Here is a 19379-nt window from a genome sequence, read left to right as displayed (position 1 = left end):
CCTGAGCTCATTGAGTCCCTATCAGATTCAGTAGCTAAACAATTAAGGAAGTTCCTGCAGCCAATTGGAAGCCGTGGAATCCCCGTCGGACGTTCGAGTTCCAAAGAACGTTCGCAAACTGGAACACTCAGTTCTGCGTTTGCGGCTTGGGGAGCCAAAACGTCCAAGTACCAAGGGATCCAAGGTACGATTGTACCTGGTTTCAATGTACAGAATCTGAGAAATGAATAAAGAACTGAATATTTTACCTATTCAGTGGGACACTGTTTTAACTTTGGTGTTGCTAGATTATAAACTACATCTTATACAACAAAAAATAATATTAAGAATTTATTAGACTCTGCTATGTTTGGACATAGACAGTGTAGGGGAACAATTTTATTTTTATTTTTTTTCATTTTCTGTTGCATGAGATTTTTCAACTGTTCTGATATGTTCTTTCAATGCTGATTTCATTTCTGAAGTCGGTTTTGTTCTGTAAGCTCTAGTTTTTTTGCAATTCATGTTTTTCACTTTTCACCATAATCTTCGTTTTTCTAAATGCAAGAATTCAATATTTTATTAAAAACATAGCCAAAGTAGTACAATATGATTATAAATGTAAGTGACTTATATAGTATTGAACATGACATGTATAGCATTGAAAATGACATGTATATCTATGTACAATTGAAGGTATGCAAAAAAAAAAATGTATTCCTTTGGGATACAGTATATACAAGCTGCTGTAACCCAGGACCTGGTTTATCGTGCTCCCCCACTTCTGAAAAGTCACTCTAAGAAACGGGTTATCAATTTTACGAATAGCTGCCCAGGAATGGTGCAAAAGGGAAGTGCTTGTAAGAATGCTATTAAGGAAGCTGAATCAAGCTGCACCCATGGACACATTCCAGATACAGTGGTGCCTCGCTAGACGAATTTAATTCGTTCCACGGGTCTTTTCTTATAACGAAAAATTCGTCTAGCGAATCCCATAGGAATGCATTGATTTTTTTTTTGCCCATAGGGACGCATTAATTGAATTTCAATGCATTCCTATGGGAAACCGCGATTCACTAGACGAATTTTTCATAAAACGAATTCGTCTAGCGAGGCAACCTCCGCTCGAAAAATCCTTTCGTTAAGCGGAAATTTCGTTAAGCAGGGCATTCGTTAAGCGAGGCACCACTGTACTGACAAGCTGGAATGTGTCCAGAGGAGGGCAACCAAAATGGTCAACGGCCTGGAAGCAATGCCTTATGAGGAACGGCTTAGGGAGCTGGGTATGTTTAGCCTGGAGAAGAGAAGGTTAAGGGGTGATATGATAGCCATGTTCAAATATATAAAAGGATGTCATATAGAAGAGGGTGAAAGGGGGTTTTCTGCTGCTCCAGAGAAGCGGGCACGGAGCAATGGATTCAAGCTACAAGAAAGAAGATTCCACCCCACCTAAACATTAGGAAGAACTTCCTGACAGTAAGAGTTGTTCGACAGTGGAATTTGCTGCCAAGGAGTGTGGTGGAGTCTCCTTCTTTGGAGGTCTTCAAGCGGAGGCTTGACAGCCATCTTGCTTTCCCTCCATGGTGAAGCTACTTAGAAGCCTCTGTCCCCTGACCAAGCAGTTCCCATGAATTGCCCCTGGAATCTCATTGGCTTCTTGCATGTCCACTCTTTGGTTAATTACATGAGAAGAGGCCTGCCAGTTCTGGCCAAAAGTCCATGAAGTTCAGCCAACCAGGGTGCCTATAGGAAACCTGCAAACAAGATATGAGTGTTACAGTGCTCTGCCCACTTCTGATTCTCAGGCATACTTTCTCCAAATATGGAGTTAAGAGTACAGTCATTTCCCCCCAATTCTTTCCCAGCGCTAAAATACCCATTCTGAGGTGAGGTGGACAGAAATGTCTACCATATTCCAAGTGCAGTTACAGCATAGATTTCTATAATGGCATCATGATGTTGGCAGTTTTATTTTCCTAGCACTGCATTCACTTTTTTCTTTCTTTTTTTACAGTTGCTGTACACTGGGTTGACATCTTCATCAAATTATGCAAAGTAAAGGTAAAGGACTCCTGGACAGTTAAGTCCAGACAAAGGCGACTCTGGGGTTGTGGCGCTCATCTCACTTTCAGGCTGAGGGAGCCGGCGCTTGACCACAGACAGCTTTCCGGGTCATATGGCCAGCAGGACTAAACCGCTTCCGGTGCAATGGGACACCGTGACAGAAACCAGACCGCACGGAAATGCCATTTACCTTCCCTCCGCTGCAGTACCTATTTATCTACTTGCACTGGCATGCTTTCAAACTCCTAGGTTGGCAGGAGCTAGGACAGAGCAACGGGAGCTCACCCTGTCATGAGGATTCGAACCGCCGACCTTCTGATCGGCAAGCCCAAGAGGCTCAGTGGTTTAGACTACAGCGCCACCCACGTCCCGACTGGACTTAACTGTCCAGGGGTCCTTTATCTTTACCTTTACAAGTTATGCAAGCCAAGGTTGGTTATCCCTTCTTAAGGACCAGTGATTCCCTGTTTCTGTCCTTACCTGTGTTGCCCAAGCTTATTCTCATCCATAGGTTGGCTTTGTGGCACAACACTATCTCAGCTCTCAACATCCCACCCCAATGTTTTTTCTTCCGCCCTTCCCCACACTCTGCTTTGCAGTTCAGACATCACCAGAGCACCTCTAGTAGAGTTCACAAAGGTCTCCCATACATCACAAAACTCTGCATCTCTTTTGGAGATTCCTAGCAACAGTGGACTCCATTGTAGATGTCCAGTCTTTTCAAATACATCAGAAGCTTCCATGTGGTAAGGGCAGCATTTGGAAAAGGAGTGTTGCAATGATTCTGTGTCGGTATTACACAAGTGTGGAATTGCAAAACTCGACTGGAGACTGGAGGGGGAAATAGTGATTTTGAAAGTAACAGAGAAGCAAGTACATCCCAAAATGTAGTAGCCCAGACGCTCTCACATGACTGAGTGTGCAAGAGGAAAGACAATGTATAAGATTCAATGCAGCATCATGAGATGACACTAATCCTTCACCGAAGATATAAAATCATTGATCAGGACCAAAAGACCTATCTTGGATGAACTAAAATGGTCTTGGGGATTCGCAATCCTTTTTAACAGCCCATGCCACGGCATAAATCCCTTTTGAAAACCTCAGTTTCAAAAGTGGTTTTCTATCCTGTTGCCAGTCAAGAGTGAATGAAACTAACTCACACAGTTATCTGGATTGTAATAAGAGAATCCAGAGTATTCAGGTGATAATTTCATAGTATTATTGACGTTATTGTTACTGCCACTCTGGTCATCGTAACATTCATAAACCATTAGCTCATCAGTGTTGAACTTCTTCCTACCCCTGTTTCTCATATTTTAAGACATACCCATAAAATAAGCCATAGCAGGATTTTTAAGCATTCAAGGAATATAAGCCATACCCCGAAAATAAGACATAGTGATAGGCGCAGCAGCAATGCCGGCTGCGGCAGGAGGAGGAGGAAAAAAATAAGACATCCCTTGAAAATAAGTCATAGTGTGTTTTTTTGAGGAAAAAAATAAATATAAGACGTGTCTTATAATATGAGAAACACGGTACTTATCAACTTTTTAAAAAATTCAGATCATGGGTTCAAAAATAAAGGAGGAATGAAAAAGGTGACTGGGGAGAAGATAGCTGATGTTGTAGGTGAGCATATACCAAGATTGCAATCACTACTTCCTTTCTTTATTCACCTTGGACATGTGCAAGGAGGAAAAGGTGTGGATAACCTAACGAAGAGAAGGGTTCGCAATTTCATATGAAGTAACCTAACCACATGCACCCTTGTGGACAGCAAGCTCTAGAATCTATCTAGATTGACACACTGGGCAATAGATATAGGTCACAATATAGATTTTAACCTCTGGGGAAAGCCTGGAAAAAAGTGGTTTGGAGTTCACAGCATGTTATTCTTTGAAGGAGATCTACTTGCAAATGATTTACAGATGGTATTTAACTCTACTCTGAGTAGGTTTGGACAAACGTTGGCTCCCTCGGCCAGTAAAGCGAGATGAGTGCCACAACCCCAGAGTCGTTTGCGACTGGACTTAAATGTCAGGGGTTCTTATGAAAAAAAAAGGCTTGTAAAAGGGTAAAAGAGTATTGGGAAATGATCCATAATTAATTTAAAAAATGTTTAAAAGTACTTTCCCCAAAAAGCCAGAGTCCTTTCTGTTGGGGATAATTCAGACTGAACCCCCCATGTTATTTATTTATTTATGCAACTACTGTGGCCCATGTTTTGTTAGCCCAATACGTTTAGAGAAGATTGGAAAACGTTTATCGAATATATGGGAAATAACTGTACAGCTGAAAACGCTGGCAGCATTAAGATAAATTCAACAGTGTAAATAAGTTATGATGGATGTAATAATGGAATGCTGAATGGTATAGTTTCTGTGGCACAAGGAGAAGGGGACGGCAGAGGACGAGGTGGTTGGACAGTGTTCTCGAAGCTACCAACATGAATCTGACCAAACTGTGGGAGGCAATGGAAGACAGGAGTGCCTAGCGTGCTCTGGCCCATGGGGTCATGAAGAGTCGGACATGACTAAATGACTAAACAACAACATAGTTTCTGTAAAATATCCAGGGATTTATGATATGTAAAATGAGCCATGGAAAGAGAAGGAGGGAAGTCATTGATAGTTTAAGGATGTAAAAATGAGTGCTTTAAATTGTAAAACAGAAAAATTATATATATATATATATATATATATATATATATATATATATATATATATATATATATAAATCTAGAGTGAAAGCAGCATGGCTGAGGTCAAGCATGAACAAACTAACATGTGTGCTACAAATGGGTCAGTGTTTACGCGGCCTGAGATTGCAACACACCGCCTTCTAGAGTTCTTGTGCAATACGGGCGAGCCAGGAAATGACACGCTGCTATTTCACTGCTTGTCTATGATTTGGCAATGTTGATGGTGAACTTCTCCTGTTCATCTGCACCCATCCACAGGTCCTGAGCATGAAGTCTGCTCAAAAGAACGTTTTAATGCAGCTCAAACCCAGTCTTCCCCAAAATCCTGACTCTGATCCAAAGGCTTCTTGTACATGTACCAATTTATATGCACACATAGAGTTCCCACACCACCAAGAGTTTACCACGCAATGCAATGTCACACCTGGGCAAACATTTCCTTAATGCCATAGCCCAATCCCATTCCTGTCACATGTTTTGCTATGGTGCAATAGGATTTATTTCCCCTATAATCAATCATAGTTCCTCTGGATCATTTCTTAGAGTGAAATTTGCATGGGCAGGAGTGGGGGGGTGCGAGGAGAGAAATTCAATTCAGTTGTGCATGAAGCCAAATCGATCAAGTTTGGACTTTCCGGAACAATATGAGAACCAAAATGCAGCCATCCTATGAAATTCACACTTATTCAAACTTTGTGATAAAGTTCTCCAACCAATGTTTGCAAGTTGTATATATATTAGGGAATGTGTGCATAAGAAATGAATAGATTAGTGAAAACAACATATGAAAATGCACTCACTATAAAAGGGGGAGATGCTTGCAAAAATGTGTACATCCGTCAAAACTGCATATGAAAATATGTTTATTAGGGGGGGGGGAATCCACACTAAAATACTGGTGAATTTTCATGAAATTGTTGTTTAATGCAAGCTGCTGCAGAGACATGGAGAACTGGATTTAAGATTGAAAGAATGAGAACTGAAATGGACATATCCTTCCATCTTTTTCTGCTTGCAGACACTTTGGGAAAGTTTATTTCAAGCCTTCATTTCAGGACCTAAAGAAATAGTAGGGTGAGCATTCAATTGGGCAGGAAGAGAAGAAGAAGAAGAGTTTGGATTTGATATCCCGCTTTATCACTACCCGAAGGAGTCTCAAAGCGGCTAACATTCTCCTTTCCCTTTCTCCCCACAACAAACACTCTGTGAGGTGAGTGAGGCTGAGAGACTTCAAAGAAGTGTGACTAGCCCAAGGTCACCCAGCAGCTGCATGTGGAGGAGCGGAGATGCGAACCCAGATTTCGAGTCTACCACTCTTAACCACTACACCACACTGGCTCCCGGTGTGGCCATATTAAGTTGTAGAAACCCTATTTCCCTGTCAAGAGCTGTCAGGGCTCAAACTGGGAAATTCTGGGTGCTGTGTAGTTGGCCACTCAACTGCATGTTGCATCATTGGCATAGGCAGCTGATATCCCTGGACTGATATGTGAGTCATTAGTTAGTCAATTGTCATTGGGTTCTCCTGGACAAGAAGGAGGCTTCCTTTGTGCTGTTGCTCGGGCAACGAGAGCTCAACCTGAACCCACAATGGCAAAAATTTTGTAGGGGCCTGGGATGCATATCACTGACCACGCCCACAAGGTCCCCTTGTTTCCCAGGTGCACCCACTCCAACAAAACCTTCTCTTACCGGTAGGTAAAGTTAAAGGGACCCCTGACCATTAGGTCCAGTCATGACTGACTCTGGGGTTGTGACACTCATCTCGCATTATTGGCCGAGGGAGCCGGCGTACTGCTTCCAGGTCATGTGGCCAGCATGACAAAGCCACTTCTGGCGAACCAGAGCAGCACACAGAAACGCCGTTTACCTTCCCGCTGTAGCGGTTCCTATTTATCTACTTGCACTTTGACGTGCTTTCGAACTGCTAGGTGGGCAGGAGCTGGGACCGAGCAACAGGAGCTCACCCCGTCACAGGGATTCGAACCGCCAACCTTCTGATCAGCAAGCCCTAGGCTCTGTGGTTTAACCCACAGCGCCACCTGTGTCCCAAACCTTCTCTTACTGAGCAGTAAATGCTGAATGGGTCTTCTAAGCTCATCCTAAGCAGGGTTACTGATTTGCTGAATGTGTTTGGAAGTGTCCTTCACACCTCTGTGGTAAACTTACGAGGGAATCAGGGTGCGCCCCCTGTGGGGATGTGAGGGGCAGGAACAGCACATACCCCGTCTTACACAATTTTTGCCCTTTTGGGTTCAGGTTGACCAGCTGAAAGGGATTAAGGTCTTCCTGAAGTCTGGCATGTTCCTGTATCCTTTGGTTAGATGATGTCCAATGTTAGCATGCAAGAAGATGGGGGAGGGGGATACCACAGAGAATTAATACAAAAAGGAAAACAAGTTTTGGTACAAGATTTATAGCTCTAGTATGGAGAGAAGAACAGTTTGCCTCATAAATTGTTCAAAGTTCATATTTTTAGAGCAAGGTGCTTTTTTTAAAAAAAAACTTGCAATCTTTCCAAAGTCCTGGAGAAAGGAATATTTCGTTTGTCTTTTTTTTTGATGGCCACTTTCAAGGTTCCATCCATACTATATACAGTATTTAAAGCAGTATCATGCCATTTTAAAGAGTCATGGCTTCCCCCAAAGAACTGCATTTTTTAAATTCTGCCTCCTGGTTTCGCCCTCAGCCCTGACTTTCTCGCATAGCCCTTAGCTCAACTCAGTCTGCAGCTGACAGTCTAGCTCTGTCATTCACCAAAGAGAGTTTCGGTTACTAGCAGATTGCCAAACCAATGGGTTCCATTCCGTGCCTGTGTGACTATTGCCAAAGGCAGCAGCCCACGGTCTCCTCCAGTTCTCTTCTGACAGGCATGTGATGGAATGTCAACACATCCACGAAAGGTTTCCCTGAGACTATTCCGTGTCATGGGCTGCTTCTTGTGCAGAAACTTTCCGAGTTGCTAACACAATGCAAATTGTACGCCACTACCTTATGCTGGAAAGGGGGCAACTCAGCACTATCGACTGATCTCCTGCCTTTTATTTTCTCACTTAAAAGCATCTCCAATTTTGATCAAAGCAGCAGCTCCGACCTCCGGAGAAGGAAGTTAACCCCACCTTTTCCCCGTGCAATTTTCAGAATCTAAATTGCTCCCTGGAGCTGCTATATATATAGCTAGAATTTAGTAACTGGACATTAGATTAGAAGCATACTGGTGTTGCTGCTTACAAACAACAGAGGGAGCAATGAGAAAGATCTCAGTCCCGCCCCCCCTTCTCTCCAGCAAAACAGCCAGCATGTAGCAGTACGTATCTGTACCTAATGGATGCTCCGCACTGAATGCTCATCACTCTTCTCTCAACAAGGACACCTGAGGGCTATTGTCTTTTAAACAGGCTTTTTGACAATGTCGCTATAAAGATCTGCATTTAATTAGAGATCTGCGCTCTGTTTACAGCTGTTTTAAATTCAATTTTGCTTTCATTAAAGTGTACTGGGTTTTGTTTTCAATGGCAGCTGCTTAATTTTTTTTTGTAATTCTGAATGGATTGCTCTTATGAAATTGTTCAGTAATGATGTTTAGTGCCTCACAGCACAATCCTGTTCCCACGTTGATATGGTGTGGGTGGGTGTGTAGGTGCCATTTACCGGTAGGTGTCTCCTTGCCAGCCTCTACTGGTCAAGAGAATCACTGCTCGTGGTGGTGGACCTCTGCAGGTAGAAAGCTACTGGTGGGACTGTCACCAGAGAGCCCCAAAACGGAGCTAGACCCAAAACATCATGGATCCTCAAAGGGGCCAGAAACTTGGGTTTTTCTGCTATGCTAGCCAAGAGCTGGTGCAGCAAAACAGGGTGGGGAGGAATCAGCCTGAGCCACCTCTTTCCAGGGAGGCATGAATCGATCCATTTCATTTTTGTTAAAATACTGTAAGCCTCTTCATGGAGGCTCGCCTTAAAAAGCAGGGCATAAATAATGTAAGTAAATGAATAAAACCAATAGGCTGCAGAATTAAAATTGTGGTTCTGCATCATGACATGTAATAAAGCAATATAGTCACCCAAAAACCTTGCGATCTCTCTCTCCGTGCTCAACATCACAGGTATGTTTACCCAGAAGTAAATGTTTGCTTTGGACTACAATTTTCATTCCACAAACCTCTCTGCTGGGCGAGAATAAAGTGGTTTGTGCTTCTTATGATGAAGAGCAAAACTGAAACCAGTACTTTAGGTAGTCAATTCCTGAAATAATTCCCCCCAGCTGCTGATATTTCTGAAATGTGACTTTTCTGTATTTGTTTCCTTTTTGGAAAAACAGCAAGCAAGCCTGCCACTTGCTTGTTCTTTTTTAAAAATCTCTTTCTTATTTTGAGTTTTGTGCTTTAGTGCAATATTTATTTTTTAAGGCAGGAAATAACTTCCTAGCTGTAGGGGTGGCGAACTGCCTCTGACCAGAGGACTGGATCACCATCTCCTCCCCCATCCCCCAGACCTCCAGTGACCAAGTTTGACAGGTGGGTGGGGCTGCTCTCCTGTCAGTCACGTGATGTTGGGTGACTTGCTTTTACATAGTACTGTGCAGAGGTGCCTTGACCATCAGTAGATGACTGGTGCTTCCAAAACACTGCCCAGGAAACTTTGCAGTTCCTGCCACTTAGCTGATTGGCAAACCCGATTTATGCCTAGCTGTGTCTTTACCTGACCCAGAAACTCCAGCGAGTGCAGAATGCTGCGGCGAGGCTCCTTACGGGGTCCTGGCCGCGGGATCACATTCATCCAGTGCTTTACCAGCTGCACTGGCTCCCGGTGGAGTACAGGATCAGGTTTAAGGTGCTGTTTTTGACCTTTAAAGCCCTATGCAGCTTGGGACCCTCGTACCTACGGGACCGTCTCTCCTGGTATGCCCCGCGGAGGACCTTAAGGTCCACAAACAACAATATTCTGGAGATCCCAAGCCAAAAGGTGGCTAGATTGGCCTCAACTAGGGCCAGGGCCTTTTCAGTATTGGCCCCAACTTGGTGGAATGCTGTTTCACAGGAGACCAGGGCCCTGCGGGATGTGTCATCTTTCCACAGGGCCTGCAAGACAGAGCTGTTCCGCCTGGCCTTTGGGTTGGATTCAGTCTGACCCCTGTGTTTTCCTCCCTCATGGTTTGGATCTATTGACTACTTAAAATGAGGCTGCATTTTAAATTTTAATACTGTATTTTAATCTGTATTTTAATTAATTGTTTTCTTTTTTTATGTCTTATTTTAATTTTATTGGTGTTAGCCACCCTGAGCCTGGTTTTGACTGGGGAGGGCGGGGTATAAATAAAAAATTATTATCATTATTATTATTACCTGCCCCATGCTTGATGTTGTATATGAGCATGTGGGCACAGGTTGGTCAAACAACAGCCTTTGGGCCATATGCCAGGGAGTGCAGGGGGGGGGGCTGCAGAGCAAGACAGTGCAACCAGGAAATGCAGGGCACGCATTTGTCCTCTTTTCCTTTGCGTGTGGAGCTCCCCAAAACCACCCCCCAAAATAACTCACACTATAGACAGAATTTTTGTTTAATGGTTTTTGGCATGATTTTGGCCACAACTTTTATTGAAATGCAAATATAAAATAAGTGAGTGGTTGCGTAGGCATTGGTTCTCCAACTGTCACCTAAGGACAGAAATAAACTCGCCTTGTCAACAAGAGGGAACCCTACAGGGAGAGACAGGGAGTCGGGTCCAATTGGCTCTCCCCTCAGGCCCCCAGGGGCTCGTGCGTGTTGCTGGCCCCCTACCGGGATTATGGACACACATAGAGTCCCTGTATTCCTGACCGGCATTTCCTCTAACTCAGGCATTAACTCATGGGGCCAACACAGTCAACAGACCCCAAATACAACCAATAACCAATGCCTAACCACCAACCTTACAAGTTGTGACTTATTTGCTATGTAGTAGGCAAAAACCAGATGGCACCAGCCAATCAGCCAAATGGAAAAATTCCTACAAGGCCCCTGAATACAGGCGACCCCGAAAGAGGCATAGCAATGTCAACACAGAGGTCTAAAAACAGCAGAGGGAGGGTGGGGATCCGAAAAACGCAGCCAAAGAGAAAGAGGAACCTCTCTCCTTGCCTTTTATGTCCAGAGGGCTGACCCATAAAATTGCAAAATACCAATCTGCCCAACAACAACAGCCAGGGACCTCTTCCTTGGGGACCACTCATGCCCCCCCTTTGGAAACTCAGGAGTGGTTTGTTAGGCCCCCACCGCAAACCGTGCTCACCATGAAGGCGAACCCGCATTGCCTCAGGCAGTAAAATGCCTTGGGATGGTCCTCATAGGGGCATTGTGAAATCACTCCACAGACCAGCAGTCAAACAGCCATTTGCCAGTCAACGCTAGATAGACTGCCCCTGTGACTGAGCTTCAAGTCTGTAAAAGACTAGTCAGGTCTTTAAAAATATGGGAGGCAACATAGAAAACAAATGTTGCATGAGTTCCTTTGATGCTTTGTACCCTTAATGGCTCATTACCCTCATGCTATCACCTCACAGCTAGACTGGTGACTGGGAGTGGCCACCGAGACCATATAACACCGGTCCTGAAAGACCTACCGTGTTTCCCACATTTTAAGACACCGTCTTATATTAATTTTACTCAAGAAAATAAGCCTATGGCTTATTTTTTGGGGGGGGCATAGCTGCCAAGTTTTCCCTTTTCTTGTGAGGAAGCCTATTCAGCATAAGGGAAAATCCCTTTAAAAAAGGGATAACTTGGCAGCTATGGGGGGTGGTGTCTTTTTATTATTATTACTGTAAGTACCTCCTTACGACTAGTAAGAACTGTACACTGCTTTAAGAAAGCAGCGCTACAAATGAAGGCAGGAAAGAGGAAAGGCTTTTCTCCCGCCCTGCTTTCTCCCTCCTTGGTTCCCCTCCTTCCCTTTCAGGCGCGCTGACCCAGACACGAGAAACCCACTCACACAAGCCGCCCGCAGCAACGAGCTGAGCCAGGCGGTGAGCGGAGCAGCGCCTTGCCTTGGACTGCATCCACCGCCTCCTCCTGGCGCCGTTAATGCTGCCACCACCACGGTTGCCCCTGCCATTTTTCTGCCGGAAAGGGGTCTGCAGGAACCAGGGCGAACCAACACGCAAGTGTCGAGCTCTTTTGCCCGGCTCTGCCCTTTACTTCCCGCTTCCTCCCGCCGCCGCTCTGCCTTGGGCCATGCGGCCCCAGAACGTTTCGGCAGCGCGGCTCCTCCCGCCGCCTGTCACCTGCCGACGCTCTCCTTCGGGCCATGCGGCCCCAGAACTTTTGGCGGCGCGGCTCCTGCCGCTGCCTGTCACCCGCCGCCGCTCTGCTTCGGGCCATGCGGCCCCACAACATTCCGGCGGCGTGGAAGGGGCCAGCAGGGCTCCTGACGCCGAGGGGTTTTCCCGTCCGGGCGCTCGGCCCAAGTGGAAAAAAAGTCCTGGGAAGAGCGGGAAGGCTCCCAGCGTGGCTCGCCTGGTGACGCGCTCAATTCATGCACCCCCTCCCAACTGGTTTCAAGCCTCTCGAGGCTCTAAAGGAAAGCAAGAAGGTACGTCTTATTTTCGGGGTATGTCTTATATTTCGCGAATGCATAAAAACCCTGCCATGGCTTACTTTATGACTACGTATTAAAAAAGGGGAAACATGGTACATTGGCTCCCAGTACGTTTCTGAGCACAATTCAAAGTGTTGGTGCTAACCTTTAAAGCCCTAAATGGCCTCGTATACCTGAAGGAGCGTCTCCACCCCCATTTTTCAGCCCGGACACTGAGGTCTAGCTCTGAGGGCCTTCTGGCGGTTCCCTCATTGCAAGAAGTGAGGCTACAGGGAAGCAGGCAGAGAACTTTCTCGGTGGTGGCACCCGCCCTATGCAACACCCTCCCATCAGATGTCAAGGAAATAAACAACTATCCTGCTTTTAGAAGACATCTGAAGACAGCCCAGTTTAGGGAAGTTTTTAATGTTTGGTGTTTTCATGTGTTTTTAATATTCTGTTGGGAGCCTCCCAGAGTGGCTGGGGAAACCCAGCCAGATGGGCAGGGTAGAAATAATAATAATATATCATCATCATCATCATCATCATCACACCATGAGGCTAGTCCTAGCTTAATTAGCTTTTGACACATGCTGATCAGAAGCATCTTGTACACAGCTTAAATACACACAGCTCTAGCACAGTTTTGACGCGCCGATCTTAATTAATTTCTAGCGTCCACTGGTCCCAGGAGTTTAGGGCAAGTCTGGTACCCCCAACTCATAACATTATTATTACGATAAGGCCTTTTCTTTAAACAATCAGATGCACAACTAGATCTATACGTTTCTCCATCTCGTGGATGCGTTATATGGGCTGTATCTTGTTCCTTTTTATTTTCTGCGGTTTTGTGGCTTGCTTTCTGTAACTTCTTCAATTCCTTTGAAACTGACTCATATTGAAATCAGCTATCTTGGCCCTATCTATATCACTGGTTTCTGTTCTTAACTTCTTCGGTTCTTTTTAAACTGACTCATGTGGAAATTACTTCTGCTTGTACCTACATTCTGTTTTTATACTGCTGTCCCCCCTGGTCACCATGGTGGTGATTTTGCTGCTCCGTAGATCATGCTAGTTAGTGCCTGAGTCTTTGGATAGTCTTCCTGGGGCCAAATGCCATGTTATGTCAGCAAGAGGATTAGTAATGTTAAAAACACACACAAGCACAGGGGAGAGGGACCAGGGTCACCCCTCATGTGGTGGAGTGTGAAAATGGATGCCAAGGTTGGAGGTAGGTCACAAAATGTGCATCACCAGCAGCAATTGCCTCTGGAAAGTGTTGCTCTTGGTAGGCCCCTGCAAAAGCTGCTGAGGTGCTGGCTCCATGTTTTGGAGAGCTCTTGGGCAAGACACCCTCCATGAGCCTAGGGCTTGCCGATCAGAAGGTTGGCAGTTCGAATCCCTGTGGCGGGGTGAGCTCCCGTTGCTCAGTCCCAGCTCCTGCCAACCTAGCAGTTCAAAAGCATCAAAGTGCAAGTACAGTGGGAAGGTAAACAGCATTTCCATGTGCTGCTCTGGTTTGCCAGAAGCGGCTTTGTCATGCTGGCCACATGACCTGGAAGCTGTACGCCGGCTCCCTGGGCCAATAATGTGAGATGAGCGCCGCAACTCCAGAGTCGGTCACGACTGGACCTAATGGTCAGGGGTCACTCCTTTGGCTTATTCCATCAGTAGAATCATATTGGCATTTGGTAAAAGATTTACCGGGTTGTGCCAGAATTCCACAGATAGGATATCGTAGAACGAGGAATCTTAAAGATATGTTGGTACACACGGCCATTTCCGATGCGCACCAGACCCAGAGCAGTATACGGGGCCACTTTAAATGTGGAAGGTGTGCCGCCTGTGAGCTAACGCTAGAAATTAAGGAATTTACAATACCGGGTTCTTGCAAACCTGTCCGGTTGGAGTCTTTTACTAACTGTAACTCTTGGGGAGTTGTGTATGCCCTACAATGCAATTGTAATTTATGGTACATAGGGAGTACTATTAGACCGGTGAAAGTGAGAATCTTAGAGCATAAAAATCGAATCCTTAATAAAGTTTTGGAGGCGCCACTTACGTCCCATTTTATTGAGAAAAACCATAGAGCTACGGATTTTAAATGGTTTATTATTTATAAGCACAAACGCTCTGGAATAAATGCTGAGGTTTTGAAAAGGAAACTACACCAAAAGGAGGCATACTGGATACATAGATTCGGATCACTAGCACCCGCGAGTTTAAATCTCCAAGCAGAATTTAGTGCCTTTCTATAAACGAGGAATTTCAAGGATATGGTGGGGAACGTTTTTATCCTATTCATGAGATTAACAGTTGTATATCTTTAAGAGTTGCTGGTGTTGTACTTCTTGCAAGGATTGGTTGATTTGAAATAATTTACTGACTGGACCTTGGATTTAACCTTGTAAGTAACTGTTGCATTTCATCAATCTTTGAGAATTGTGAGCTTTGGTAGTCTTGTTAAGCTTTTACACGAATACTTTTAAACATTTCTGTACACTGTTTTAAAGAAATGTATAAGTATTTATGGTGCATCATATAAATTTATACAAATTTATTACCTTAGAAAGAGCTGCCCCCTGTGGAAACCATTCCTGTGAAACGGGGAAGAAGCTAGCCGCCCGTCAGAAGAGATAAGAACGCATGGGAAGAGATAAGAACGCATGATACATCGTAGCACTTGATTATCAGACTTGATTATTGCACTTTATACTGGGCTTTTAAGACTTCGAGCATGAGCTTTTGTACACATTTTTGAATCTCTTTGTATATGTGAAGGCTGTTGGGGCATATACATTTAAATATTTGCACTTCACGGTTGTTTACCTTTTCATTGTTTTGCTAACTTGGTACAATAGCAGAACCATTTAAATTTCACTACCCGTTTTGAAGTTTGTATATTTGTTTCTGGTGTCCTGGTTTCTTTTTCGGTTTTCCGCTGACTGGAGTGAAAGTTTCTTGCTTGGAGGTGTTTTTATCCACAGCTTCAGAAGTGGACAAGCCCATCCAGAAGATGGACCCGACGGAATATATGCTTGAGGAAAACTCAGATTATGATCCAGGAAATTATCCTTCACTCGAGTCTAATGTGTGTGAGATGGGTACTGTTTCCACAGTTACGAATATGTTTACCAGCATCCTGTATTCTCTCATTTTTCTCCTCAGCCTGCTAGGAAATAGCCTTGTCTTGTGGGTCGTAATGAAATACGAAAGCCTCACCTCCTTAACAAACCTCTTCATCGTCAACCTTTGCATCACTGACTTGGCTTTCTCTTGCACGCTCCCTTTCTGGATTGTGTACAATTATTACGGATGGATTTTTGGCGATTTCCTCTGCAAAGCTGTGACCGCCATTTTCTCTATCAGCTACTATGGTGGTGTCATCTTCCTGACCATAATGACAGTCCTCCGGTACCTGGCTGTGGTGGATCCCTTGTCTTCATTGAGAACTCAGACGAAAAGGTGCGGAAAACTGTTGAGCTTGGCCATTTGGGTGTGCAGCGTGTTAGTTGTGGTTCCTGAGATTCTTTTTACCCATGTAATACCTCACAATGGCATACAGTACTGCGACTACGAAGAAGCATCTATTTGGAAGCTGGTGGAATTGGGCCAGCAATCTGCCTTCTTCCTATTTTCCTTCACGATCATTGCATTTTGTTACATAAGGATGCTTAAGATCTTGCTTCGACAGCGGTCTCAAAGGAGGCACCGAACCGTAAGGCTCATATTTGCTATAGTGCTGGTCTTTTTCCTGAGCTGGGCACCTTATAACGTGCTTGGTTCTGTGTACGTTTTGTCCTCTCAGCGGTACATTGACCTACCCTGCGAATCATACAGGCAAGTTTTCTTTGCTTTCGACATCAGCCGCAAAATAGCCTATGGCCACTGCTGCCTCAACCCGGTGCTCTACGTCTTCGTCGGAGTGAAATTCAGACGGCACCTGAAACTCCTGTACAAGCATTATTCTCCTTGCCACAGCAGGATCCCACCTTCCAGCCCCAGAGCTCATTCTTTTCACATGAGCCCCTACGAGGATGCATCAATGTACTGAGTCAAAGGCCACCTGAAAAAGGAAGAGTCTGACTGACCCAGCCAGCTGAACAAATAGATGAACGACCACAACAACAACTGTCAATTTGCAACATCGTCATCATCTTCTCCAGAGGAGGGGAGAGAAGATCATGCTTGGAATTGCTTCTGTTTTGCCAATAGCAAATATTGGAGATCAGTCTTTACCTCTGCTAAAATTTTAAGAACTATAAATAAGAATCTGTTTCCATGCAGGATAAATTGACAGTCTTTTTGTTTTCAAATACAGTGGAACCTCGGTTTATGAACACCTCGGTTTATGAATTTTCGGTTTATGAATGCTGCAGATCCATCTGGAATGGATTAATTCACTTTCCATTACTTTCAATGGGAAAGTTCGCTTCAGTTTATGAACGCTTCAGTTTATGAACAGACTTACGGAACCAATTACACCCATGCTTTGGGTTAAGTACACTTCAGGTTGAGTACTCCGCGGACCCGTCTGGAACAGATTAATCCACTTTCCATTACTTTCAATGGGAAAGTTCGCTTCAGTTTATGAACGCTTCAGTTTATGAACAGACTTCCGGAACCAATTGTGTTCATAAACCGAGGTACCACTGTAGTCAAATATTACACTAATCCCTGAAATGTTTAAATGACCCAGGTATTGTGTGTGATAAATCAAAACTTGAGATATTAGTAGCAAGGTGTTTCCAGGCAAGGGAGGGCGGGGTTAATGTTGTAAATATGTCGCTAAGATATTGAATGGGTGTTGCAGCAACATGTGTCGCTATTTTTTAACTAACCGGGGGTTTTTTTCTCAGAAAGGCTAAATCCAGGTGAGATGGTGGTGGGGAGGAGATGCAGGTTGCCATTTTGATGCCAAGAAACCTGCAAAAACTTGCATACACGAGGAGCTCCCATCCCACAATAAACAGCCATTTGCAATTGCACATTTGACCCAACATAGCTACAAACACATAGAAACACCCGGACATGCATTCAAATCTTGCATGCAGAAATTAGGAGGAGCACAGTTTTGTCTATGTGCTGTTATATGTGGACAAATTTGAAGAAGGGGAGGTGCTATAGTTTGGTGGTAGAAGCAGATGTTTTACATGCAAAAGGTTTCATGTTCAGTGCCTGGCTTTTTCAGGCAGGGCTGGTAAGAAGACCACTGTCTGCAGAAGTGCTTTCTGTTAATGTAGACAATGCTGAGCTAAAGCGAAAGACCAACTGTCCGACTCAGTATAAGGCAGTTTTTTGTTTTCCAAATGTAGGCTGAAGTTTTCATTCAGAGTTAAGATAAGGGTCTGACCATTAAGAAAACCAACTACTAATTTGCAGCACAGTTGTTGAAATATGCCCCTCTTTGGGTCCACTTGGAAATGGTGGCAAACCTTTCCACAATATAACCTCTTAAAACTTGTTTAGTTCTACAGTGATGCAGTATACTGTATATAGAGTTGCTACGAAACCTTCATTTTTATTTTTATTTTAAAACAAGATCTGTATTTTTGCATTATGAAACCCTGATAATTGTAGAAAGCTGTTCATTTCAGATTTAAGTCATTTTAACCTTCACAGTTTCCATAATGAAAAGGGTTTAAAACGTATACTCCATAAGTACAATGAACAAGTAAGTGAAAATAGCATTATTTAATAAATTGCATTGCTTTGGGTTTTTTTGCTGTTCCTAATAAAGTGTTTTTGAATACTGTACATGTGGTTTTTGAGCGGCATTTTATGCTTGGACATGGGCTCTGGTCACAGCTACTGCCAGTCAGCATGTCCCCAAATAGATTCAGGTAGGTAGCCGTGTTGGTCTGACGTAGTTGAAATAATAATAATAAAATGTCCAGTAGCAACTACCAGTAAATTTGTTCTGGTATAAGCTTTTGTGTGCATCTGAAGAAGTGTGCATGCACACAAAAGCTTATACCAGAACAAACTTAGTTGGTCTATAAGGTGCTTGTTGTGTAGTGGGTCTTCAGTGATTTCAGCTCAGTGCAAATAAGAAGCAGGAGGCAAGGATCTGGTACAACATCTCTTTACTTCAAAGAACAAGTAAGAGCCAGAACAGAGGGAATAGGGAAAACTGGGACTTATATAGTAACAGAGAACTAGCAGGGAAAAGATACATTTTGGCGGGAACCAATGGCAAGGATTCCCTCCAGCGTAAACCAATCCAGCAGCGGATCCAAATCCTGCACTCTGAACCAGCAAATGATATACGTTCCCGCTGGAACTTATGCATTCAAATAAACTCTGCAATACAATACAATAAACTCTATATATTATATTACAATACATACTTGGCTGTGCTATTACGTTAATACACAACAGTGCTACTGGACAATTTTTATTTTATTTTTTTATCTTTATGTCCCCAAATAGTTTAATTAATCTTAGGGCTAATCCTCCCAAGACAGCAGCAGTAGCAGACGATGCATTCCTTCGAGGATCTGCTGCCCCTGTGGATACTGCCACCTGAGGCAGTTCTCTGACCTTGCCTCATGGGTAGGCCGGCCCTGGGTTATAGAACAGGAAGAAGTGTAGGAGTAGCTGAACAATTTGACGGAGGGATATGAGAAGGTGGGGCCCCCCAAGGACTGGCATTGGGAGCTGTGCTTTTTAACATTTGTAAATGAACTGCAAGCTGCAAGTGGACCGTCGGGTGGCTAGGTGTGCTGCTTACACCAAATTGTTCTGGGTGGCAAAAACAAAAAGGTGTTTGGCTTCAGGGAATCCGATCCCTCCCACGATGGGCAGCCAAGAAGTAGATAACAAAAAGAGTTCTTACCAAGTCCTTTATTCAGTATTCACAGAGGGAGGCTTTGAAAAGTGCCTCTCCCTTGCAGTAATGGTGTTACTCCAAGTCCCACCCGCTCTGTCTCTACTATTCTACATCATCTCTGCATCGGCTGATCTGTGCTTTCTGCCTCTGAGCTTTCTGTTCTCCTACTCTCAGTGCCCGTTGGGTCCTGGGAGAGGAGGGTCAGGAATGCTTTCTAAAGACATTGAGTCTGTCAGCTGTCTCTACCC

At 44.2% G+C, this 19379-nt stretch overlaps 1 protein-coding gene across 1 annotated transcript; it reads left to right on the top strand.

Moving 5' to 3' along the window:
- Positions 1–15258: 15258 nt before the first annotated feature.
- XCR1 (X-C motif chemokine receptor 1) lies at positions 15259–18010 on the top strand. The gene has a single exon (XM_035129961.2). The coding sequence runs from the start codon at positions 15316–15318 to the stop codon at positions 16351–16353; it is 1038 nt and encodes a 345-aa protein (XP_034985852.1). The 5' UTR covers positions 15259–15315; the 3' UTR covers positions 16354–18010.
- Positions 18011–19379: the final 1369 nt, after the last annotated feature.

This window comes from Zootoca vivipara, chromosome 12, assembly GCF_963506605.1.
Source record: "Zootoca vivipara chromosome 12, rZooViv1.1, whole genome shotgun sequence".
In the NCBI taxonomy this organism is placed as follows: domain Eukaryota; kingdom Metazoa; phylum Chordata; class Lepidosauria; order Squamata; family Lacertidae; genus Zootoca; species Zootoca vivipara.
This window is presented reverse-complemented; position numbering and strand designations above follow the sequence as displayed.

Bases quoted from the DNA above. Each gene is read 5' to 3' on its own strand.
- XCR1 (XM_035129961.2), top strand. From the start codon at position 15,316: ATGGACCCGACGGAATATATGCTTGAGGAAAACTCAGATTATGATCCA.